General features: G+C 44.0%; 1 protein-coding gene across 3 annotated transcripts in view; it reads right to left on the bottom strand.

The window, feature by feature from the left end:
- PGAP1 (post-GPI attachment to proteins inositol deacylase 1) overlaps positions 1-25577 on the bottom strand; it is a 794782-nt gene that overhangs the window by 638618 nt on the left and 130587 nt on the right. For all 3 annotated transcript variants that reach the window (XM_073558145.1, XM_073558147.1, XM_073558146.1), the window contains exon 7: positions 22093-22159. In XM_073558145.1, the coding sequence (XP_073414246.1) occupies positions 22093-22159 (67 nt within the window). The remainder of the gene's footprint in view (positions 1-22092; positions 22160-25577) is intronic.

Genomic DNA, 25577 nt, shown 5'->3' with positions numbered 1-25577 from the left:
GACTTGAACACCACAAAAAGGATTTTTAAATACCGATTGACCAGGGCACGCAGAAATGTTGAGTGTGCCTTTGGTATTCTTGTGTCAAAATGGTGCATTATAGGTACAGCAATTACCGTATATATTCGTGTTTAAGCCGAGATTTTCAGCCCATTTTTTTGGGCTGAATGTCCCCCTCTCAACTTATACACGAGTCATATACTGGGGGGATCGGCGAGGGAGGGGGAGAGGGGGTGGCAGATCATACTCACCATTCTCTGCAGCCCCCCTGCTTGTTCCATGTTCTCGGCGCCCCCTGTTCTTCCCGTTTCAGCGGTCACGTGGTACCGCTCATTAAACTCATGAATATGCGCATATATATAAGTTTAATGAACGGTACCACATGACCGCTGAAGCAGGAAGAGCAGCGCCGAAAACATGGAACAAGCAAGGGGGCTGCGCTGCAGAGACAAGCTCCAGGATGGGGGTGAGTAAGAATGGGTGGGGGAGGCATATTCACCTGTCCCTGCGCGTCGCTCTGCTGTCTTGCGTCCTCTGCAGTGACAGTCAGGTCAGAGGGCGCAATTGCGCCCTCTGCCTGCACAGTCACTGCAGAGCCCGCAACGCTGATGAGCAGGGGGCAGCGACAGAGGCGAGTATACAGTTTTCTTTTTTTTTTTCCAACGGAGGCAGCGGCAGCAACATGATGGGGCCACTCACTGTGCAGCACAACTGGGGCCACTCACTGTGCAGCACAACTGGGGCCACTCACTGTGCAGTATTATCTGGGGCCACTCACTGTGCAGCATTATCTGGGGCCACTCACTGTGCAGCATTATCTGGGGCCACTCACTGTGCAGCATTATCTGGGGCCACTCACTGTGCAGCATTATCTGGGGCCACTCACTGTGCAGCATTATCTGGGGCCACTCACTGTGCAGCATTATCTGGGGCCACTCACTGTGCAGTATTATCTGGGGCCACTCACTGTGCAGCATTACCTGGGGCCACTCACTGTGCAGCATTATCTGGGGCCACTCACTGTGCAGCATTATCTGGGGCCACTCACTGTGCAGTATTATCTGGGGCCACTCACTGTGCAGTATTATCTGGGGCCACTCACTGTGCAGCATTATCTGGGGCCACTCACTGTGCAGCATTATCTGGGGCCACTCACTGTGCAGCATAACTGGGGCCACTCACTGTGCAGCATAACTGGGGCCACTCACTGTGCAGCATTATCTGGGGCAACTCACTGTGCAGCATTATCTGGGGTCACTCACTGTGCAGCATTATCTGGGGTCACTCAATGTGCAGCATTATCTGGGGCCACTCACTGTGCAGCATTATCTGGGGTCACTCACTGTGCAGCATTATCTGGGGTCACTCAATGTGCAGCATTATCTGGGGTCACTCACTGTGCAGCATTATCTGGGGCAACTCACTGTGCAGCATTATCTGGGGTCACTCACTGTGCAGCATTATCTGGGGTCACTCAATGTGCAGCATTATCTGGGGCCACTCACTGTGCAGCATAACTGGGGCCACTCACTGTGCAGCATAACTGAGGCCACTCACTGTGCAGCATAACTGGGGCCACTCACTGTGCAGCATAACTGGGGCCACTCACTGTGCAGCATAACTGGGGCCACTCACTGTGCAGCATAACTGGGGCCACTCACTGTGCAGCATAACTGGGGCCACTCACTGTGCAGCATAACTGGGGCCACTCACTGTGCAGCATAACTGGGGCCACTCACTGTGCAGCATAACTGGGGCCACTTACTGTGCAGTATTATCTGGGCCACTCACTGTGCAGCATTATCTGGGGTCACTCACTGTGCAGCATTATCTGGGGCCATTCACTATGCAGCATAACTGGGGCTACTCACTATGCTTATACGCGAGTCAATAAGTTTTCCCAGTTTTTTGTGACCAAATTAGGGGGTCGGCTTATACATGGGTCGGCTTATACACGAGTATATACGGTAATCTGAAAATTCAAACAGTGGATGAGGTCATCAAGGCTTGTGTGGTTCTCCAAATTACATAATGGCTAAAGAGCGACCATCATTTGAACTAGACGAACCACTTGCTAACCTTACATTGCCAAATTACCAGCATCACCCTCGGAGGACAACAAGGGAAGTTGCTGCGGACTACTTTGTTTCTGATGTTGGACATGTGGCACGGCAAGATGCAATGGTTTAATGTATAAATTGTATGTAATGTTATGGTCTTTTCAAAGTTTACCTGTCTTTAAAGTTTTGATGTTACATAAAAAATAATTTTTGAAAACACCTGTTTACTTTGTTTTTGTTCCCATGCTTTAAACTTAACTTATCTGTTTCAGTCATATGTTTCCTTCTCATCATCTCTTCAGTCTGCATTATATTTCAATAGACGAATGCACACTGAATACATGATGGAGGAAATGTACCTCATAATTTTACTCACCAGCCCGTGTGTAGAACTACTGCAATCAGGACACCAAAAATACAGCATCCTGACTGTACTAGCATTTACACCTGGGCAGGTGAGTAATGCAGACCCCTGACCATTTCTGTTGTTTACTTTTTTTTTTTTTTTGGTGTGAAGATTATAAGCTCTCCCTTTTTTAACACCTCACAGGTTTTAGATGAGAGAAAAATAAAAAAATAAAACAAAAATTGGGTTTCATGTAACTTTGAGGTGGAGAAAAAACACTTTTTGTGTATGGCGATTTGTGTGTTGACAGCGCACGGTGTATGTTGCCGACGACGAAAGAGACAAAAAACAAACAGTGATATGGGGCAAAGAAAAAAGTTTATTTACAAAAATATATATATATTTTTTTTTTTTTACACACTGAGGGGGAAATATTATGGACCACGGGGGTGTGCAGACGGGAGGACTGGCTGGGGGTGGACGCTGAAGGGGTGCCAGGGGAAGGGGCTACAAGATGGTGTGGGGTCTGGGAGATCAAGGATGGAGGTGGACACATTAGGAGTGGAAACATGGGACAGAAGAGACACATTAGAAGGGAGGGACAAATTGGACATAACAGGCTAAGTATAGAAAATTGACAAGGCAACTGTTAGGTGGATTCATAACTGGCTTAGTGATCGGACCCAAAGAGTGGTCGTAAATGGCTGCACATCCAGTTGGAAGAATGTCTCAAGTGGGGTACCACAGGGCTCTGTCCTGTGCCCTGTATTGTTCAACATCTTTAGCAACGATTTAGATGAAGGAATTGAGGGTAAACTGATTAAATTTGCTGATGACACTAAGCTAGGAGGGATAGCTAATACTAGAGAAGAGAGAGGATTCAAAAAGTTATAAATAAACTGGAGCAGTGGGCAGCAACTAACAGAATGGTTTTTAACATGGAAAAATGCAAATTACTACATCTAGGCAATAAAAATGAAAAAAGCATATACAGAATGGGAGGCATAGGGCTAAGCAACAGCACATGTTAAAAAGACTTGGGTATACTAATAGATCACAGACTGAATATGAGTCAACAGTGTGATGCAGCAGCAAAAAAGGCAAATGCAATTCTAGGATGTATTAACAGAAGCACAGTCTAGATCGCGTGAAGTCATTATTGTCCTCTACTCCTCTTTCGTCAGACCTCATCTGGAATACTGTGCCTAGTTTTGGGCGCCACATTTTAAAAAAACACATCAACAAACTGGAGCAAGTTCAGAAAAGAGCAACCAGAATGATGAAAGGTCTGCAAACCCTGTCTTATGAGGAAAGGTTGCATGATTTGGGAATGTTTAGCTTGCAAAAGAGAAGACTGAGAGAAGACTTAATAGCTGTCTACAAATATCTCAAGGGCTGTCACATTGTAGAAGGATCATCTTTATTCTCTTTTGCACAAGGAAAGACTAGAAGTAATGGGATGAAACTGAATGGGAGGAGACATATTAGATTTTAGAAAAAACTTTTTGACAGAGTGATCAATGAGTGGAACAGGCTGCCACGAGAGGTGGCGAGTTCTCCTTCAATAGAAGTCTTCAAACAGAGGCTGGACAGACATCTGTCTGGGATGATTTAGCGAATCCTGCTTTGAGCAGGGGGTTGGAACAGATGGCCCAGGAGGTCCCTTCCAACTCTAAGATTCTATATACTATGACACATTGGGAGGTGAGGGTGGTAGAGGGAGCAACACTGTCCTTTCCCGCCTCGGTTCCTTTCTCTTTTTCTTCTGTCTCCCATGTGTTGGGTGACTGCTTGCCCTTCTTCTCCTTTGAGTCATGTAACGAGAAGGCGTGGTGGCGATGGAGGAAGCAGGACCCGGTATTTGGGAGCTGGTGGACAGGATAGCTGGTGCTGGAACCTGAGTGCTTGTGGAGGTTCATGGTGTTGGTGGATCGGGACTCCAGGCGATGGTGGCGGTGGGAATCCGCGCAGGAGCAGGAGTAGTCGTGGTGGTGGAGTGGTTGTCCGCTGCACTCAGCAGGGTGGAGGCGCTTTACTGTATGGTGGCAGGACTGGGCATGGTGGTGGCCATACAGGGGTATGCAGCAGAACTCGGTAGAGCTGTGAACCGGGTAAGTGGTAGCACAGTGGGAAAAACCGGTGCCAGTGGGTACATCCGAGTCTGCTGTATAGCCTAAATGTATGCAGCATTGCACGCCTGCATCACATTCAGCTGAAGTTCAGGCGTAAGGTTTTCCGCCATGCCCCGTTCAATGGACGTAGAAAAATGATCTGCTGGCCTCTGTATGTCGGTTTCCAGATGGTCAAGTCGCTGGTGGACAGACTGGAAAAGTGTGTCAACATGGCTCCTACACTTTTCAGCCTATCTACCATCGACTTCATGCCATCCTGGAAAACCGAACTCAAGTGTAGAAACTCGGGCATGACTGTCCTGTCCGAGGCCTTCTGCCCAACATTAAAAAAAAGAGGAGGAGGTGGTCTGGGACAGGGGAAGACCTGATGGGCCAGCTGCCTGTTCTTCAGCTTGTGACACAGGCCTACTTGCTGCATCGCTGGTGGATGGCTGGGACTGCTCAGAGGCTGTTCGTTGAAGGACCGCTCCAGAGGACGAACCAGGCTCCAGGGTGCTGCTCCAGGTGCTGTGAAAAGAAAAGCCAAACATTAGTACCACAAAACAATACATTTTACAAGCGCCATCTCCTGTGGAATAGAAAAAATCATATAAGGTAACACAACACAATTGAATCCAACACAAAAATACTTACGTTCTCTGAGCAAAGACGGGCCTCAGGAAAGCCAGCATACGATCATACTTGTACTTCCTGAGCCTTGCTGCACCACCACTACTGCCACTGCAAGCCTGGTTCTCGTGGCTGAGGTCCTTATTGAAGCGATCCTTCATTGAACGCCACCGGGTTCTAACTTTGGTCACTATGAAGGGGGATTAAAAAAAAAAAAGGGTTAAAACAATGCACTTTATGCCGTGAGCACACACCGTGTGTGATGCGAGAAACTTGCAGGACTTTATCGCATCACACACGGTTGTGTGTTCACGGCTTTTACAGGTTCACTGCCGCGTCAGACCACATTGCAATACTTAGGAAAGTCCTTTCTGGTTCTTGGCGTAGCGCTGTCCCAGTCATCCATCAGCTCTATGGCCATCTCATTCCACTGCCGCCGAAGCACCAACATGTCCGAGTGGTCACGAGGACGGGTGTCCCACAGGGCGACTCTCTACTGAACGAGGGAGATGAGGAGGTCATTGTCAATGTAGTCCTCCTCCCGTTGTGGAACCTAGAAATGAAAAAAAAAACATTACTGTTTAAAAGCTAAAACAAGGAAAATCGCCAAAAAAAAAATTGCAACACTCCAAGAAAAGAAAACACAAAAAAACTATGGCAGAAAAAGTAGCAACTCTCAGAAAAAAAAAAAAAAAACACGAAAAAATAGCAAAACAAAGAAAAAAAAAAAAAAGACAAAAAAACACCACGGCAGAAAAAGTGGCAACACTACCAGAAAAAAAAAAAAAAGCAAACCACCAAAAAAAAATACCAAAAACACACACCATCTTCTGCCTCCCTCGGTTGCTCCTGCTCCTGTTGGCCCGGATCCTGGCTACTTGATGAAGTGTTCTGTAAAGAAAAAAGATGATTTTGGCACACATGTTCAGTGATACTTACCAACCATAATTGCAAAGGTACTCACTTCTGAATCCTGTCCTGTCTGCTCAGGGCTTGAAGAGGGCATGTTGAAGAATGCTGCAAGAAAGAGACAGAACATTACAGACTGCAGAGAGTAAATTACAAAAGAAACACAGACAGTAGGTTGTATACTTACATCTGGCTTGAATTCAGTGATGTCTTCTCTGCTCTTTCAGTCTCCAGTGTCAGTAGCGTAATGGACAATGACTGCCCAGCCCCTCTTTTTATCTCTCTAGGCGTGGGGGGTGGCTAACCAGTATCTAGACAGGTTTACTCTGGATAAACACATGCGTACGGAAACGCTACCGAACGCGTGTGCTTGCAAACGCATGCGTTCTCATAGACTGTAATGCTTTGTTTCGACACATTCCTTCCGCAAGCGGTCGCATGTGTCTGGCGGTGGCAAATTGCCGCCTCCAAATTTCCAACATGTTGTGTTAGCCACGCCCCGTCGCAAAAACCAAAACGACGCATGCGTACTGAAACGCAGCCGAAAGCATACAAACGCATATACCTGCGTCCACAACGTTAGAAACAGGAAAACACGACGCATGCGAATGAATGCGGCATAAACTCTGCGGACACAACCACAAATGTGAATCCAGCCTTACTGGACTGCTTGGTGTAGTTTTCACATTATACCTGTTTTTTTTTCTGATGGAGAGGTAACAGAGCCACCATTTTTATATCATATTCATCGTTCTAGTCACCCGACTGCTAATTTATCACTTCTGTCTTTTGGCATGGCCTTCTTCCTGCTGTTAAAAAGACATTATTATTCATCATCAAATTGCTAACTGGATTGCTGGGAGAAGTTGCTCTTGCAGAATGTTTAGATACCATTATTTATTCATGGTAGAGTTCTTAGGCAAACTTTCGAGTGATCCCACTGTCTTGGATGAAAAGCAACCACACACATGAATAGTATAATCAGGATGCTTTACTTTTGACTTGACAGGATTCATGGTAGCACGCACCTTTTCTTTTCTGCATAAACATTTTTCCAGAAGTTCCAATCTGAAGGGAGCTTCATCAGAGCAAACAACTTGGCAGGAAAATCATGGACTGGACTGCAGAAGACTAGGATAAACTATTTTTTTGTGTATGTGATGAAGTCTCTTTAGACTCTTTGAATCACTTGGAAAAATTGGAGAAGAAAATGTGAGCGATATCCATGAGCCCTGTGTCATACCAACAGTAAAGAATACTGAGACCGTTGATGTGTGTGGTTGCTTTTCATCTAATGGAGTTGTCTCATTTAGGCTGTGTGCACACGTAAGCGTTTTTTCTTGCGTTTAAGCGTTTTTACCTTCAAAAACGCTTAAAAAACGCTTATAAGAAGCATCCCATTCATTTTAATGAATTCTGCACTTTTTGTGCATATTGATGCATTTTTCCCCGCGGAAAAAAAGCGCATCGCGGTAAAAAACGCAGCATGCTCAAATTTGCGGAAAAATCCACATTTCTAGCTATTTTCTATCAGACTGGGGACGCGCGGAAAAAAAACGCATAAAAAACGCGCGTTTTGTGGGAAGGTGTCCGGTTTTCATGCAGAAATTTTCTGTATACGTGTGCACATAGCCTTACACTTTTGCCTAAAAACACTGCCATGAATAAATAATAGTTTCTAAACAATCTCCAAAACCAATTACTTCCAACAAATGTGGAAAAATTTGGTGACGAACAATGTTTTTTCCAGCATGATGGAGCACCATGTCACAAGGCAAATGTGACACCTAAGTGGTTCAGTGAACAAAGCATTGAAATTTTCGGTCCATGGTCAAGAAACTTGTCAGGTTTCAATCCCATTGAGAACCAGCGGTCAATCATCAAAAAGAGAATGGACAAAACAAAAACTCAAACTGTGATAAGCTCCAAGCACTTATACAAGATTAGGTTGCCATCAGTCAGGATCTGGCTCAGAAGCTGATACCCAGCATGCCAAGGCTACACACGTGGTCAAAATTGTTGGTAACCCTTGTTTAAAGGACAGAAAACCCACTATGGTGACAGAAATAACTAGAATCTGACAAAAGTAATCTCTATATATAAAAATCAATGTGTGTGTGTGTGTGTGTATCACCAACCAATCACAAAGCATCTTTCATTTCACTAGCTGTTCAAAAGAAGCTAAGCTGTGATTGGTTGCAAGGTAAACTGTTGGTCATAGCAACCAATCACTAAGCATCTCTCATTTCACCAGAGCTGGTTAAAAGTAGCTGAGCTGTGATTGGTTGCGATGCGCAAGTTTTCCCACTTGACAACACCTCAGCAGACACTGACATGGTGGGAAATATTCAGAATTGAGAGTCCTCAGTGGTTGATACCTTTTAATGGCTAACTGTCATGTCGGACGCTATTCACACCACAGCGTCCGGCAGGCAGCGGTAGTTCAATCTCCGTCCACTATAGCCTCAGTGGCGCCGGCTTGATTTTACTCAGGTTATCGGGGGTTAATCTAGCTGGAAATCAGGTGGGATGTTTGGTCACGCCCACGGTCTTTAAATAGTCGTGCTGGCCTGTGGGCGTTGCCGATTATAGGTTGTATTTTATGCCAAGTGGTTCCGGTCTGGAGAGGAGGTGTTGGAGAAATTCATATCTGGTGTCGTATGATCCGTTGTTACCTTTTCGCCTTCCTATATTTGTGCTTTGTTTTGCCCTGTTCACATTACGGTATTGTCCTGTGTGTATGCGGCGCTGTGCGATTTAAGTTCTCCCTGTCTGTCATTACTGTGTGGGCTTTGTTGGTTTGACAACTCACTGGGTGGAGGGTTCAGCTTAGGGCTGAGCAGGAGATAAGGAAAGGTTGGAGGCTCAGGCATTTGCACCATTAGCAAAAACCCTGGGTTGAGGGTCAGACAGGGTTTTCCCTAGTTTGAGGGACTCCGGGTATTTCAGCCTCCTTTGACCTAAGCCCCGCATAACATTATAATCGGCCTAACATTTTTTCATGGATTCCATGACTTCTATAAACCGCCAGTTGGCGGCGCTGTCCTTACAGGTCACCGAGTTGAAGGGGGCAGTTCAGCAGCAGGGCCTGGTTGTAGCTAATGTGCAAGCGGCTTCTGCTGGTGCAGGTGCAGAGCCAAAGATTCCGCTGCCTGAACGATTTTCTGGGGAACGCAGCAAATTCGTCATCTTTCGGGAGGCCTGCAAGTTATACTTTCGCATGCGCCCGGTCTCCTCAGGTAATGAGGCTCAGCGGGTGGGTCTGGTGTTATCATTACTGAGTGGGGACCCTCAAGCATGGGCGTTTTCCTTACCAGCCGACTCTGCTACGTTTCATTCGGTTGAGAATGTTTTTTCAGCACTCGGGCTCATTTATGATGATCAAGACAGATTGGCTTTGGCGGAATCTAAAATCCACGCCCTCCGTCAGGGGGAACATATGGCGGAAGACTATTGTTCAGAATTTCGCCGTTGGGCAGTAGACACAGTGGAACGACCCAGCGCTGCGGAGTCAGTTTATTCATGGGGTTTCAGGAAGAGTTAAACAGGCCCTCCTGATGTATGACACTCCTGCATCGTTAGAGTCTGCCATGAGTTTGGTTATTCGTATTGATCGCCGTTTGCGGCAAGGGGCGCAGGAGACGCTGCCCCTGGGGGAAAGCAGGGGTGCAAGTGTGGTTGCTGCAGGTGAGCCCACGGAACCTATGCAAATCGCTGGGGTATCACATGTTAAGCGTCGCGTTCCTGGGTTCAGGAAGCATGGAGCATGTTTTTACTGTGGTAAAAGAGATCATTATGTAAATGCTTCTCCTGTGCTACCAAAGAAAGTCGCACCGCCGGAAAACTGATAAGCTCAGAGGGTATGGAGGAGGCCCAACTGAGCGTATGCATATCCTCCATGATGGTATCTCAATGTATGCTCCCTGCCAGGGTTATTATTGCGGGCAGAGAGCTACCCATATCAGTGTTTGTGGATAGCGGTTCCACCACCAATCTCATGGATGAGGAGTTTGCACGCACGGCAGGTTTTAAGATCGAAAAACTCCCTCATCCTATTCGCGTGGTTACCATTAATGCCGCTCCCCTCCCACAGGGGGAGATTACCGAGTTTGTAGCTGAGGTTAAACTCCACATTGGGGTCCTACATTCTGAGTGGGTTACATGTAGGGTACTCAATAACCTCCCAGCACAATTGGTCCTGGGTTTCCCATGGTTGTCCAAGCACAACCCGGTGATTGACTGGAGAACCCAGGACATAGTCCAGTGGAGTGGTTTCTGCCAGGAAAATTGCTTGGCCGCATGTGTGTCCGCCGTGAAGTCCAGCCTTCCGGAGGCATTGCTGGATTTTGCGGATGCATTCTTTGAGAGGGGTGGCTCAGAACTACCTCCACATCGAGCCTATGATTGTGAGATTAGTTTAAAACCCGGGGCTAAATTGCCAAAGGCGAGGATGTTCAGTATTTCTGGTCCGGAGAGACAAGCTCTTAAAGACTACATCGCGGAGAGTTTAAGTAAAGGGCACATCCGGCCTTCATCCTCACCTGTAGAAGCAGGGTTTTTCTTCATTAAGAAAAAAGATGGGGGGTTACTCCCGAGTCTGGATTTCCGGGAGTTAAACCAGATTACGGTCCGTGATCCCTACCCGATGCCGCTGATCCCTGATTTGTTCAACCAGGTGGCTGGTGCGAAGTGGTTTTCCAAACTTGACCTCAGGGGGGCATATAACCTCATAAGGGTCCGTCAGGGGGATGAGTGGAAGACGGCGTTTAATACCCCTGAGGGTCATTTTGAAAGCCTAGTTATGCCATTTGGGTTGACAACCGCGCCTGCTGGTTTTCCAACATTTCATAAATGATGTATTCGCTCATGTGCTGGGGAAATTTGTGATTGTGTACCTGGATGATATCCTCATTTATTCGAGCGACCGGAACACTCATTTAGAGCATGTCAGGCAGGTGTTACAGTTGCTCCGTGAGAATAAGCTCTATGCTAAGCTTGAAAAATGCATATTTTTTGTTCAGGAGTTGCCTTTTTTGGGATATATTGTGTCCGCCACAGGGTTTAAAATGGACGCCGCGAAGGTGCAAGCGGTGCTGCGATGGGAACGGCCTGATAATCTAAAAGCGCTCCAGCGGTTCCTTGGGTTTGCCAACTATTATAGGAAGTTTATTAAGAACTTTTCTACTATAGCCAAACCGCTCACGGACATGACGAAAAAAGGTACCAATCTCGCTATCTGGTCTGAGGATGCGGCGCGTGCATTTGAGCTTCTGAAAAACCGTTATGATTCAGCCCCCATTCTGGTGCAACCGGACGTATCTAAACCTTTTACGGTGGAGGTCGATGCGTCTGAGGTGGGAGTGGGGGCAGTACTGTCACAGGGCTCATCCTTGAGCAATATGCGTCCATGCGCCTACTTCTCCAAGAAGCTGTCGCCTGCCGAACGGAATTACGACATCGGCAACAGGGAGTTGTTGGCCATCAAATTGGCTTTTGAGGAATGGCGACAATTCCTGGAGGGGGCGGCCCACCAGGTCAGAGTCATCACCGACCATAAAAACCTGCTCTATCTGGAGTCGGCCAAGCGTCTGTCTCCCAGGCAGGCTCGCTGGGCATTGTTTTTTTACACGTTTTAACTTTCTGGTGACTTACCGTCCTGGGGCTAAAAACACCAAGGCGGATGCCTTGTCCAGGTGTTTTCCTGGGGGAGAACCTCGGGAAGATCCGGTACCCATCCTCCAGGAAGGTGTAGTGGTTTCGGCTCTCACGACTGAGGTAGAGGCGGAGATTGCCGAGGCCCAGGAGGAGGTACCGCAAGGATTTCCCGCTAATAAGTCATTCGTACCCCTTCATCTTCGTCTTAAAGTGTTGGGGGAACACCACGACTCTGTCCTGGCCGGTCATCCAGGGGTTAGGGGCACCTTGGAGCTGGTATCGCGCCGCTTCTGGTGGCCAAAAATCCGGCAGGACGTGGTCTCGTACGTGACAGCTTGCATCACGTGCGCCAGGGCCAAGTCGCCCAGAACCCGTCCTGCTGGAACTCTACAGCCTCTGGGGGTACCTAGTAGGCCATGGACAGAAATCTCCTTGGACTTTATCACGGACTTGCCTGCCTCGGCGGGGAACACGGTCATCCTGGTGGTGGTTGATCGATTTTCAAAGATGGCGCATTTTGTGTCGTTACCTTCCTTGCCCAACACGAAGACGTTGGCTCAGGTCTTTGTGCAGGAGGTGGTCAGACTATACGGAGTTCCGTCGGACATAGTGTCTGATAGGGGTACCCAGTTTGTGACGAAGTTTTGGAAAGCTTTTTGCTCACGATTGGGGATCAAGTTGTCTCATTCGTCGGCGTTTCATCTGCAGTCAAATGGTCAAACTGAGCGCATGAACCAAAATCTGGAGCAGTATTTGCGATGTTTTGTGTCTGACAACCAAGAGGAGTGGTCGACGTTCCTTCCCTTGGCCGAGTTCGCATTAAATAATCACCGCCAAGAGTCATCGGGAGAGTCTCCGTTCTTTTGTGTTTATGGGCACCATCCTCAATTTTGTACCTTGCGTCAGGGGGGCTCTGGGGGCGTCCCAGAGGAGGACCGGTTAGGAGTTCAACTATCATCGGTCTGGACGAGTGTGAAACAGCGATTGCTGAGCATGAGTGCAAGGTACAAACGTGTGGCTGACGCTAGACGCGTGCAAGGTCCGGACCTGTGTGTGGGTGATTGGGTGTGGTTAGCTACTAAAAACATAAAACTCAAAATTCCATCATTGAAATTGGGTCCAAGGTTTATTGGCCCTTTTAAGATTTCTGCCATCATTAACCCGGTTGCTTATCGGTTGGACCTTCCAGCGGTATACAAGATGCACGCGTTTCACAGGGCTTTATTGAAAAAGGTGGTAGGCTCTGTGGACACGACGCCGATGCCACCTCCATTCATGGTGGATGGCAATTTAATTTGAAGTCTCCAAGGTGGTGGACTCGAGTACTGCGCCGTTGTCTTCGGTATTTGGTACACTGGCGGGGGTATGGTCCAGAGGAGAGGTCTTGGGTACCAGCCTCGGACATACATGCGGATAGGCTGGTCAGTTCCTTTCACCGCCGTCATCCGGACAAACTGGGTCCTATGAATCTTGAGGGCCCTGGGGTCCCTCGTAGAAGACGGGGTACTGTCATGTCGGACGCTATTCACACCACAGCGTCCAGCAGGCAGCGGTAGTTCCATCTCCGTTCACTATAGCCTCAGTGGCGCCGGCTTGATTTTACTCAGGTTATCGGGGGTTAATCTAGCTGGAAATCAGGTGGGATGTTTGGTCTCACGCCCACGGTCTTTAAATAGTCGTGCTGGCCTGTGGGCGTCGCCGATTATAGCTTGTGTTTTATGCCAAGTGGTTCCGGTCTGGAGAGGAGGTGTTGGAAAGAGAAATTCATATCTGGTGTCGTATGATCCGTTGTTACCTTTTCGCCTTCCTATATTTGTGCTTTGTTTTGCCCTGTTCACATTACGGTATTGTCCTGTGTGTATGCGGCGCTGTGCGGTTTAAGTTCTCCCTGTCTGTCATTACTGTGTGGGCTTTGTTGGTTTGACAACTCACTGGGTGGAGGGTGGAGGGTTCAGCTTAGGGCTGAGCAGGAGATAAGGAAAGGTTGGAGGCTCAGGCATTTGCACCACTAGCAAAAACCCTGGGTTGAGGGTCAGACAGGGTTTTCCCTAGTTGGAGGGACTCCGCAGGGGCCCTGGGTATTTCAGCCTCCTTTGACCTAAGCCCCGCATAACACTAACTGAAAAGATGGTAACACATTGCAAGCTTTCGAGACTACTCAGGTCTCTTCTTCAGGCTAGACTAATACAAAATCTGAAGAGTCACATATTTATGCACAATACAACACAGAAAAAATCCAATGGTTAAGACAAGTGACGTGAAGCAGAACTATCAATATGGGAGAAGGAGAAACATAAATATTGGACCAGTACATAGATAAGGAGTCCGGATGTTATATAGTCCTCTGATTGGGGTCTCCTAATGTGTTGTGATGCCCCCACCAGGTCTTGAAAGCACATTCCTTAATTGATGTAAAAAGACATAAATCCATGCGACACATTCATTCCAGCACTGAGAGTGTCAAAGGTCATCATAAATTTATACTCCCAAACACGTCTCTCTCTCTCTGAGATGTGAAGTTGAAATCTAGCATCCCCAGGAACATAAGCTCCCAGCCATCATCTGTCCCCCAGAAAGAAGCAGAGAGCACATGACAGAAATGAATCCCCCCTCCCGTATGGTATCATTAAGTGACACACATGAATGTAGGAAAGTGCACATATTAAATGTCATGTGGATTTAATATTTTCTCACAGACACTTTTATGCATTATTGATGTGTTACTGTGCTCCGATGCTGTGAGGTTTTTTTAAAGTGCTACTTTCCCCATAATTCACCTGAACATGCCCATATAACACGTAATGCTTTTCCCATAACAACCTATTAAATCTGATACTATACTGCATACAGATGCTGTACATCCATGAGCAACTCAGCCGGACAAATTACAAGTTGACGGTGCATGAAAATGTGTGTGAAGGTTTCTCTACTGTACTAATGTATAAGGTTTGTCCCTGTGCATTGGTGAAAAGCATGACTGTGATATTTATGGTGGCAGATAAGTGAGAATATCAGCCTGATCAGTAGAAAACCTGGCATCTTAGTGAACCATGTTTTTGTGCAATTTCACTATTCTACTTTTACTGGCTCTGACGGGGTGATGTGGGATATTAGGGGTAGTAGTCCGTTGGCTCTGGCTGACGGGATTATGTGAGATATTAGGGGTAGTAGTCCGATAGTTCTGGCTGACGGGATGATGTGGGATATAAGGGGTAGTAGTCCGGTGGCTCTGGCTGATGGGATGATGTGGGATATTAGGGGTAGTAGTCCGGTAGCTCTGGATGACGGGATGATGTGGGATATTATAGTGAATGTGGCTATGCGGAGTGGGCGGGGCTCTACTCTAAGCTTTATATATAGATGTAATCATTATAATTTGTTATAACTAACGGTAGTTAGTTACTATGCCCGGGCAGCGCTGGGCTCTTCGGCTAGTATTAAATAAAAAAAATCTATGGAAATGAACAAATGGAAGTCAGACATTGCTTTTCAACCATGCTTCCACAGAATTAAAAAATAAAAAAATAAAACTCATGAAATAGGCCTGGACAGAAATGATGGTACCTTTAACATAATATTTTCTTGCACAACCTTTTGAGGCAATCATTGCAATCAAACGATTCCTATAACTGTCAATGAGACTTCTGCACCTCTCGACAGGTATTTTGGCCCACTCCTCAAGAGCAAACTGCTCCATATTGTCTCGTGTTTGAAATTTGCCTTTTCCAGACGGCATGCTTCAGCTCTTTCCACAGATGCTCAATAGGTTTTGGGTCAGGGCTCACAGAAGGACATTTCAGAATAATCCAATATTTTCCTTTTAGCCATTCTTGGGTGCTTTTTGCTGTGTGTTTTGGGTCATTATCCTGTTGCAAGACCTATGACCTGCGACTGAGACCAAGCTTTCTGACACTGGGCAGCACAATTCTCTCTAGAATCTCTTGATAACTTTGAGATTTCATTGTACCCTACACAGATTCTAGACACCCTTGCCAGATGCCGCAAAGCAGCCCCAGAATATAACAGAGCCTCCTCCATATTTCACAGTAGGGACAGTGTTCTTTTCTTGATATGCTTCATTTTTCTATCTGTGAACATAGAGCTGATGTGCCTTGCCTAAAAGTTCCATTTTTGTCTAATCTGTCCATAGGACATTCTCCCAGAAGCTTTGTGCCTTGTCAACATGTAGTTTGGCAAATTCCAGTATGGCTTTTTTATGATTTTTTTTTTCAATAATGATGTCCTCATTGGTCGGCTCCCATTAAGTCCACTTTGGCTCATTAAACGATGGATGGTGCGATCTGACACTGTTGTTCCTTGAGCTTGAAGTCCACCTTTAATCTGTTTAGAAGTTTTTCTGGGCTCTTTTGTTACCATTCGTATTATCTGTCTCTTTGATTAGTCATCCATATTCCTCTTGCGGCCATGTCCAGGGAGGTTGGCTACAGTCCCATGGAGCTTAAATTTCTGAATAATATGTGTAAATGTAGTGAGTGACAGGAACATCAAGCTGCTTGGAGATTGTCTTATAACTTTTACCTTTAACATGTTTGTCGAAAATTTTCTTTCTAATCTCCTGAGACACCACCATGTCACCAAACAGCCCAGCGAGTATCTGTAGCCCTCTATACAGGCCCACTCACTGATTCCAAGATTGCAGACACCTGTGATGCTAATTAGTGGACTCACCTTGATTTAACATGTCCCTTTTGTCACATTATTTTCAGGGGTACCATCATTTATGTCCAGGCCTATTTCAGGAGTTCTATTTTTTAAAAATTCTGTGGAAGCATGGTTGAAAAGCAATGTCTGACTTTCATTTGTTCATTTTCATAGATTTTTTATTTATTATTTTTGCTTTTGTCAGATTCAAGTTATTTCTATGACCATTGTGGGTTTTTCTGTCATTACACGAGGGGTTAAATAATTTTGCCCACGTGTGTATTTGAAAAAGTGTTGAAAATAAGACTCAACACTATAAAAGTATGGAATCTTTGCATAAACGTGATACTTAAACCAGTAAAGGATTTTTAAAAAAAAAGTATAAAAGTATGAAATTCTGACAATTGTAATTCCGTACCATAGAAGCATCTGACTAAAGATCTAAAAATACTGAAGCAGCAAACTTTGCAAAAGCCTAAATTTGCGTCAATCTCAAAACCGTAGCCACAATTAAACAGCAAAATAAAATAGATTTTTTTAATTTTTCCATGTTTTATATAAAAATGCCATAGTCATAGAGACATAACTTTTTACCTCACAGTCGACAGAGCTACGCAACAGACTCGTTTTGTTACAGCATGAACTAATATTTTCACTGGCATCATTTCGGTCATCTAACACTTTTTGATAGCTTTTATATTATGATTTTTAAGCGGCAAAATTAGCAAAAAAAAGCAATGCTGTGATTTTTCATTTTTCTAAAATACATAATTACCGTGAGGTAAAAATGATAATGATAATTTTATTCTATAGGTCAGTACAATTAAAGCAACATTAAAGGGAAGCTGTCACCAGGTTTTTCCCATATAAAGTACAACCAGCACCTGTACGACCTTATATACAGCATTCTAGAATCCTGTATATACGACCACAATGTAATCTGCATAACACAAAAAAGACTTTTTATTATCCTCGCCTATGCCACGTTGCGGTCCAATGGGCAAAACTGGTAATGATTCTGCGCCTTCTCTTCTTGGGATCGCTGTCCTCCTTCCCTGCTTCATGTAGAAGATGCATCCTCTAAGGCTGGTTTCACATTAGCTTTTTTTAGCGCAGCGCCTCGTGTTCGTCCATGCGCCCCTATGTTTAACGTTTGTATGCGTTTTCGCGCGCATGCGTTTTTTGTAGTGTGCGCCTAGGCGCGCCGGACGCAACCTGTTGCATTTTTAGTCCGTCCAAGCTGTGTCAAAAAAACGCATGTGCACGGAATGCGCCAAAATAACACATTACAGTGTATGGGAACCCAGGCGTGCGCGCCTGCGTTTAAAATCGCATGCCTTTTAAGAGTTAACATGGCTAGAAACGAATGCGCCTAAAAAAAGCAAAATGCATGCAAAACGCATGATGCATTTTTGCATGCGTTTCTATTGCGCACGAAGTGCAGCACTAAAAAACGCTAATGTGAAAGTAGCCCAACATCCACAAATTGTCCTACATGATGCTCTTATGCAGGCTCATTTCTCTCTGCCCTGCCAAGAACAGAAGAATGTATTGTAGTGCACATGCATCAGTGCTCTTTGGCCTTTCCCTGGCATGCGTATTACAGTGCTTTACTCTTCCGTAGGACGAGTCATCCACATGAAGCAAGATGGAGAACAAGCGATCACAAGATGAGCGGAGGCACCGGATCAAGACCAGCGACACCCATCGGACCGGCTCATCTTGTAGGCGAGTATAATAAAAGGTCTTTTGTGTGTAATGCACAGCGCATTGGGGACTTACCGTATTTTGCAGATTATAAGACGCACCAGATTATAAGACCCGCCCCAAATTTTGGAGTGGAAAATAGGGAAAAAACTATTTGAAATAAAATGGTGGTGCACCTTATAACCAGTTTTAACGGTAGCTTGCCTGGAGGCGGCAGAGGTGGAACGGGGTCATAGGAATGAGGGTGGTTGCTTCAGGAGAGTGGCAGTGATGCTGCGTGCCCCGTCCTCTCAGAAGACGTCCCCATCAGTGAGCAGAAGTCCCCTCTTCCGTACATAACCCTACAGCAAGCTCCGGGTAATGCACACACCTGGCGGCGCGTGTGCAGACTGAGATCTCGGGAGTCTTCCGTGGACATTTTCCCAAAGCCCACAGCAGGCAAATGTACTGGAGAGGGGGACCTCCGCTCACCGATGCGGACGTCTTCTGAGAGGACGGGGCACGCAGCATCGCCCGACTCCTCCTGCTGCCAAACTCCTGAACCAGCGACCCTGGCTCCTGTGAGCCAGCTCTACCTCTGCTGCCCTCCCAGCTAACATACCATAGGATTATAAGAAGCACCCTCTTTTTCCTCCCAATTGGATTAAATGAGTCTTACAATCTGAAAAATATGCTATATACAGCATTCTGGAATGCTGCATTTAATGGCGTACAGGTGCTGGACACACTTTATGTGGCGAAAACCTGGTGACAGGTTCCCTGTGAACTTGTACTTTCTTAAGCTTTGCTACTTTTGCACACTAAAAATACTGTTTTCTTTCTTTGTATCACTATATTCTGAGTGCCATATTTTTTTTTCACCTACAGCATTATGTGAGGGTTTGGGTTTTGACGTTTCCAGAACAACGACTTAGGTGGGTGACTCTTTGCTCACTCTAGCTTCCATTTTTTTGACCTGTTAGATCAAAAAGCAGCCAGTTAAAGGGGTTGATGCTTTTCAAATTTAATTTGTCCCTTGCTATATTGAGTTAAAAAAATTAAAAAAAAAGGCTATTGTCACCTTCCCAGGTACACCATCGTGTCTGCACCACTGCTGCCCATAACTGGCACTAACTGCGGCACGGACATCACGTAGGCAGCCAGATGTTCTGTTTTCCAGAAACTGCAGCTGAAATTCGCCAGTGAAACCGGGGAAGGAGAATACAGCAGTCTTTTTTCAACAAATTGCAGCGAGGGACAAATTATATTTGAAAGGCAACAAACCCTTTAAAATAATTTATTAACACTTTTTTCAGGTTTTTTTCTGTACTGTAACATTTTAAAATAGTACCAGGGCTGTGGAGTCAGAGTCGGAGTCGGTGCTCATTTTGGTGGAGTTGGAGTCGGTATAAAATGGACCGACTCCTAAAATATATAATAAATTGGGTACAGTAGTTCAATGCAGAATGTGCTGAATATTTTTTCATAGGAATTTGGGAAAGTTATGAAATGCCCTATAAATGGCTGTTCTATTCCTGATCTAAGGCTACATTCACACACAGCATTTTTGCTGCGTTTTTTGTGGATACGTTTTTCAGTTACAAAAGCAGATCAGATTTTTAAAAAACCGCATCACCTGAAAGGTTTTTGAGCTCATAGATAATGTTTTCAATATCAAAAGCAGATTAGAAATCTGTTCTATCTATCCATTTATCCATATCTGTCTGTCTCCATATCCTATCTGTACCAAAAAGAAAGAAAAGAGCGTCTCAAACATCATTAACAAGATATTTTGTAAGTGACAAAGTTACTATAACAATGACAGCAGATATGTCTAAAAGACAGCTCATCCAGCTTGTTGTGAAGGACGGTGTACCATTAACATTATTTGCACGACCAGCTTTTACAGCTCTTAATGGAGAAATGGCCCCCAAACTTGGTGTTTCTCTGTAAAGAGAAAGTATTAGAAAATTAGTGATTGAAGAAGCCCTTAAACAAAAGGAAGATCTTAAAAAGACTCTCAAAAGACGCTTCACGTTTCTTAAAATGGATGCCTGCACACGTCACAGAGTGAACTATTTTGCCATCAATGTTCGATATGTTTGTGACAACAAAGAAATTGTTACCAACACGCTGGCAGTAAAAGATACTAAAGCTCATCACAGCAGCCAGTTTCTCCAGGCCTTAGTGGAAAAAGTTCTGCAAGATTACGAACTCAAAAAAGAACAGGTTCTTGCTATTGTAACAGACAATGCTTCAAACATAAGTACAATTAAACTGATGAATGAGAGTAATGAACAACAGCTAGAGGAACATTTAGGATTCAGTATGTTTGAGATGGAAGGCCACAGTGCTGTTCATGTAACTGAGGAAGAAACAGATATTACTACAGAAGAACAGCAAAATTATACTGTAGAAATAGATTATCTTGTTGAAGCTGCTTCAAAACACTTTCCTATTCATCACATGCGCTGTGTTGTGCACACGCTGCAGCTGGCAATAAGAGATAGTCTGCAAGAGGGACATGTTGGAAATCTGATTGGAAAAGTGAGGAAATTGGTTATTGCCGCCAGAACCCCCAACATTGATTCCATCATGAAGAGACGTGCTGGAAAAGGGCAATTGTTGATCATCTAAAACCGTTTCTTATAGATATGGCGAACCCTCAGGTAACCCTAAATGAAGGTCAATGGACACAGGTGGCTAAATTGAAGGAATTGCTTAATCACCCATTTACTGTGACTAAAAAATTACAAGCTGAGGATTTAACTCCTGGCATTTTCATGAGGGAGTGGAAGAACTTGCTATTTTGCTGTTTAATCGCAGATGGCATTTCTGCTTCAATGAAACGGAGAGAGACACAGCTATTGGAAAATAAAAATTTTCTGGCAGCTGTTTATGTGGACCCAAGTCATCGTATATTGCTTGATGATCAACAGCTTACTAAAGGAAAAGAAGCTCTGACTGAGGTAGCAGTTAGGATGAGTGGCCTACAGGAGGACTGCCAGGCGCAAGAGGACTCGGGTCCTGACAGTGCTACTGCTGCCATATCTTCATCCTCATCAGATGAGGAGTTTGACTTTGACAAGTATTTGTATGACATGGAGCAGGCAAAGCGTTGCCGCAAGGAAAAAGATTTCACTCAGTCTCCTATAACAAGCAGATTGACCATATTTCAGCAAAATGTTTCACTTGTTCTCAAAGAAATAGAAAAATTCAACCGTTCATCAAAACTGACTGTGCATGAGGCAATTCCTTTATACCCGGAAATTGTTAGAGATGTTGCCCATGTGGTTACGGCTTTGCCTCCAACCCAAGTTACTGTAGAGAGGTTGTTCTCTAGCCTTAAAATTATTAGGTCAGATTTGAGGTCATCTATGAAGGAGGATCTGATTGAGGCAACTTTATTTCTTAGAACAAATTCATAGACTGCACAAATGTTATTTAGTATGTTTTTGTTGAAAACGGTTTTTTGCCACTTATAGTTTATTACATACTGTTATATATATATATATATATATATATATACACACACACACACACACACACTATATATATATATATATATATATATATATATGTAATCGATATTACATAGTGTATTACATGTTTACAATTTATTACAGTTTTTTGTGTTCTAAAGTTGTATTCCAATAAATATTATGTTCTATCTAAATATCTTGATTATTGTATGATAAAAATGATTTAATGTCTGATGTTCACATTGTACTAGAATACATTTTTCACTTAAATATAAGCAATATATGTGCGAGTCGGAGTCGTGGAGTTGGAGTCGGTGTAAGGGAAATTGAGGAGTCGGAGTCGCAGGTTTGGCTTACCGACTCCACAGCCCTGAATACTACCCAACTTTTTTTTTTTTTAAACTTTGTCCTATTATGGGAACTAAACAACCACACTCAAGTTTGATTGGAAACTCCTTCACAAATATGACAAATCTGTGACAAATGTAGGTAATGTGTTAGGAGGCAGCAGACAGTAAATATAAGCAAAGAAATTAAACCAGGAAACAAACCTGTCTTGTATCTTCATCAATCAGGTCGAATAAAGCTCTTGAAGTAGCCAAAATTAATTCTTTACACCTGCATTTCAGAGAAAGAGAAGCAAAATGCATTAATTTACCTGGTTGAAACTTATTTCAGTAACTTATATATACGCACAACTGCTACGCTAGTTGGCCAAAAGTAGGTAGAAGCATGACAATCACACCTGTAAGAAACATGGTGGATGTCTAATTTAAAAATGCTGAATTACTATTTTGGTGTTTGCTCATAGGAATTTAGGCTAACATGGCCAAAAGAGCAATTGATCAACAACAGTGATTCATCGCGCAACAAAGTCTGGCTTGTAATTTACCAATTCATGCAAAAGATGCTCAGTGTGGCCGAAATAAGGGATCTTTACACTTAAATTTCAACACTTGAAAAGCCATTTGTGAGGCTGAAAAGTGGCACTTTTTATGCAAACAAACAAAAACACACTTTATAGAATGCGGAGTGCAATATATAGTGCTGAGCATCCAGTTTTCTTCACACAAGTGGGATTCTTTTACCATGGAAGTCAATTTTGTGAAGATACTGACACAAAACCCTTTTCAGACTGTTTGGGACACATGGAAGAAAGATTTTCCCAAGATGAAAAGGTGAGCGCTATTATAAGTCCTGCGTCATGCTAACAGTAAAGGATGCGGCGATCATTCATGTGCGGGGGGCTTTTCATATAAAAGAATGAGCTCAATCACAATTTTGCCTAAGAAAACTGCCATGAATAAATAAGTATCAAAAAAGCTTCCAAAAGCAACTTCTCGAAAAGATTCAGGAACAATTTGGTGATGAATATTGCGTTTTTTCAGCCTGACGAAGCACCATGCTAGAAAGCAAAAGTGATAAAGCGGCTCGGTGAAAAAAATATTCAGAATTTGGTTCCAAAACTAGGAAAGTCCCCAGATCTCAATAGCATTGAGAACGAATTGACAAAAAAACAAAAGAGAAAAATAATAAACTCCAAGAACTGATAGGGCATGAATGGGTTGCCCTCAGTTAGGAATTGACGCAAAAGCTGATATCCAGCATGCCAAGGCAAATTGCACAAGTCTTGAAAGGGTTGTCCAGATTTAGCATGAAAGTCTGCAGTCAGAGTGACTGCACATTTGTGAATCCTTCCACCTGCCAGGATTCTCCGATGTAAGAAGCGGGCGGTCAGGTGACTGTAAAAGCATGTTTTATGCATACTTCCAGGAACATTGCAACTAGACGTGTGCGGCCTCACTCAAGTCAATTGTACTTAAGCAAGAATTTGCGACATTTTAATTTTTCCAACAAAATTCTGATGCAAACTGTTTAACAAATCATCCCTTTAATATTTGTTTTGCTGCATTTGGTGTGTGGGTCATAAAAGCTTCTAATTTCAGAAAATTCTTCACAACCTTGCTAAAATGCCAGGTTTTTGTCATGTAAACAAGAAAAATTCATAGCAAGGAGAATCAGTCAAGATTTTTTCTCACCCTTAACCCCTTTGAGACTAAGCCGGTTTTTAACTTAGGCCTGTTTCACACTTCAGTTTTTGTCCATCAGTCAAGATCCGCCGTTTTGCAAAAAAAAACGGATCCGCTATTTTGTTAGGCGGATCCGTTTTTTTCCCATTGAGTTGCATTACCGGCGGATCTTGACGGACGGCCATCCGTTGGATCTGTTTTTTTGTGGATCCGTCAAAATTTTGCCGTCCGCCAACATGCCCGAACGGAGCATGTAACGTTTTTCGGGCGGCAGGATCCGCACTTCACACTGCGCATGCCCGAAAGACTTCACTCAGCCAGAAATTTAACCCTAAAGTCTGTTCTGGCGCCTGGAAAAAAAAAAAAAAATCTCTCTCCCCCCCTCCTCTCCCCGGGCTGCGGTTCCTTTAAAATTCTTCATTCATCGGATCCGTCAAAAAACCGGTCCGGTGGCATCCGTTCACATCAGTTAGGAACGTATCCGCTTTTCCGCCTTTTTGGCGGATTTTAACTGACACAGATTGAGCCAATTTTTACAATTCTGACCACTGTCCCTTTATGAGGCAATAACTCTGGAATACTACAAATGGATCCTGGTGATTCTGACAATGTTTTCTCGTGACATATTGTACTTTATAGTATTGTAAAAATTTCTTCGATATAACTTGCATTTATTTGTGAATAAAACGGAAGTTTGACGAAAATTTAGAAAATTTCGCAATTTTAAAAATTTACTTTTTATGTCCTTAAATCAGAAAGTCATATCACACAAAATAGTTAATAAATAACATTTCACACATGTCTACTTTACATCAGCACAATCTTGGAAACAAATTTTTTTTCTTAAGACGTCATAAGGGCTAAAAGTTGACCAGCAATTTCTCTTTTTTTTTTTTTTTTTTTTAGGGACCACATCACATTTGAAGTGACCTTGAAATGCCTATATGGCAGAAAATACTCAAAAATGACACCATTCTAAAAACTGCACCCCTGACGGTACTCAAAACCACATTCAAAAAGGTTATTAACCCATCAGGTGCTTCACAGGAACTTTTGGAATGTGGAAGGAAAAAATAAACATTTGCTTTTCTTTCACAAAAAATTTCCTTTAGACCTATATGTTTTTTTTTTTTTTTTTTTTTTTACTTTCGAAGGGTAACAGGAGAAAATAGACAATGTATTTTGTTGTGCAATTTCTTCTGAACATGCAGATACCCCATATGTGGGGGAATACTACTGTTTGGGCGCACGGCAGGACTTTGAAGGGAAGGAGCGCCATTTGACTTTTTGAATGCAAAGTTTGATGAAATAATTAGCGGACGCCATGTCATGTTTGAAGAGCCCCTGATGCGCCTAAACAGTGGAAACCCCCCACAAGTGACACCATTTTGGAGACTAGACCCCTTATGGAACTTCTCATTTTTCCCACAAAAATCTTTTTTACTACAAATTTTGTATTTTCACAAGGGCGAAAGGAGAAAAAGGACTCCAAAGTTTGTTGTGCAATTTCTCCTGAGTTCACCGATACCCCGTTTGTGGTTGAAAACGACTCGAGGCACAGTGCAAAGCTCAGAAGGGAAGTAGCGCCATATTACAGTGCAGATTTTGCTACACTTGAGAGTGCCAGGTTATATTGACAGCGCCCCTGAGGTGACACAACAGAATCCGCCATAAATGACACCATTTTAACAATTAAACCGCCCAATGAGTGGTCTGAATTAGCCAATTTTTGCTATTATTTTAACAGCACTCTTCCCCTTTTTCTTCCAGTTCATGGTTATTGCTGAATATAACATATTGCTGCCACCCAGTGGCCATTCTGGAAAAATGTTCTGTTGCACATAGATTTCCTTGCAATTGAATCTAATAGAGAGTACTATGTGACTTTTGCTTTTCTTTTTCTCTCTATGTCCGAACCACTACTATTGTCTCTGAAACTTTTGACCAGCCACATGATTTGTCCTCATATTGTATGTGAGCCACAACGACGTTAGGAGTCCCTCCAA

The sequence above is a fragment of the Dendrobates tinctorius genome, unplaced genomic scaffold (genome assembly GCF_039654945.1).
Source record: "Dendrobates tinctorius isolate UK_male_01 unplaced genomic scaffold, ASM3965494v1 ptg000254l, whole genome shotgun sequence".
Classification (NCBI taxonomy): Eukaryota; Metazoa; Chordata; class Amphibia; order Anura; family Dendrobatidae; genus Dendrobates; species Dendrobates tinctorius.
This window is presented reverse-complemented; position numbering and strand designations above follow the sequence as displayed.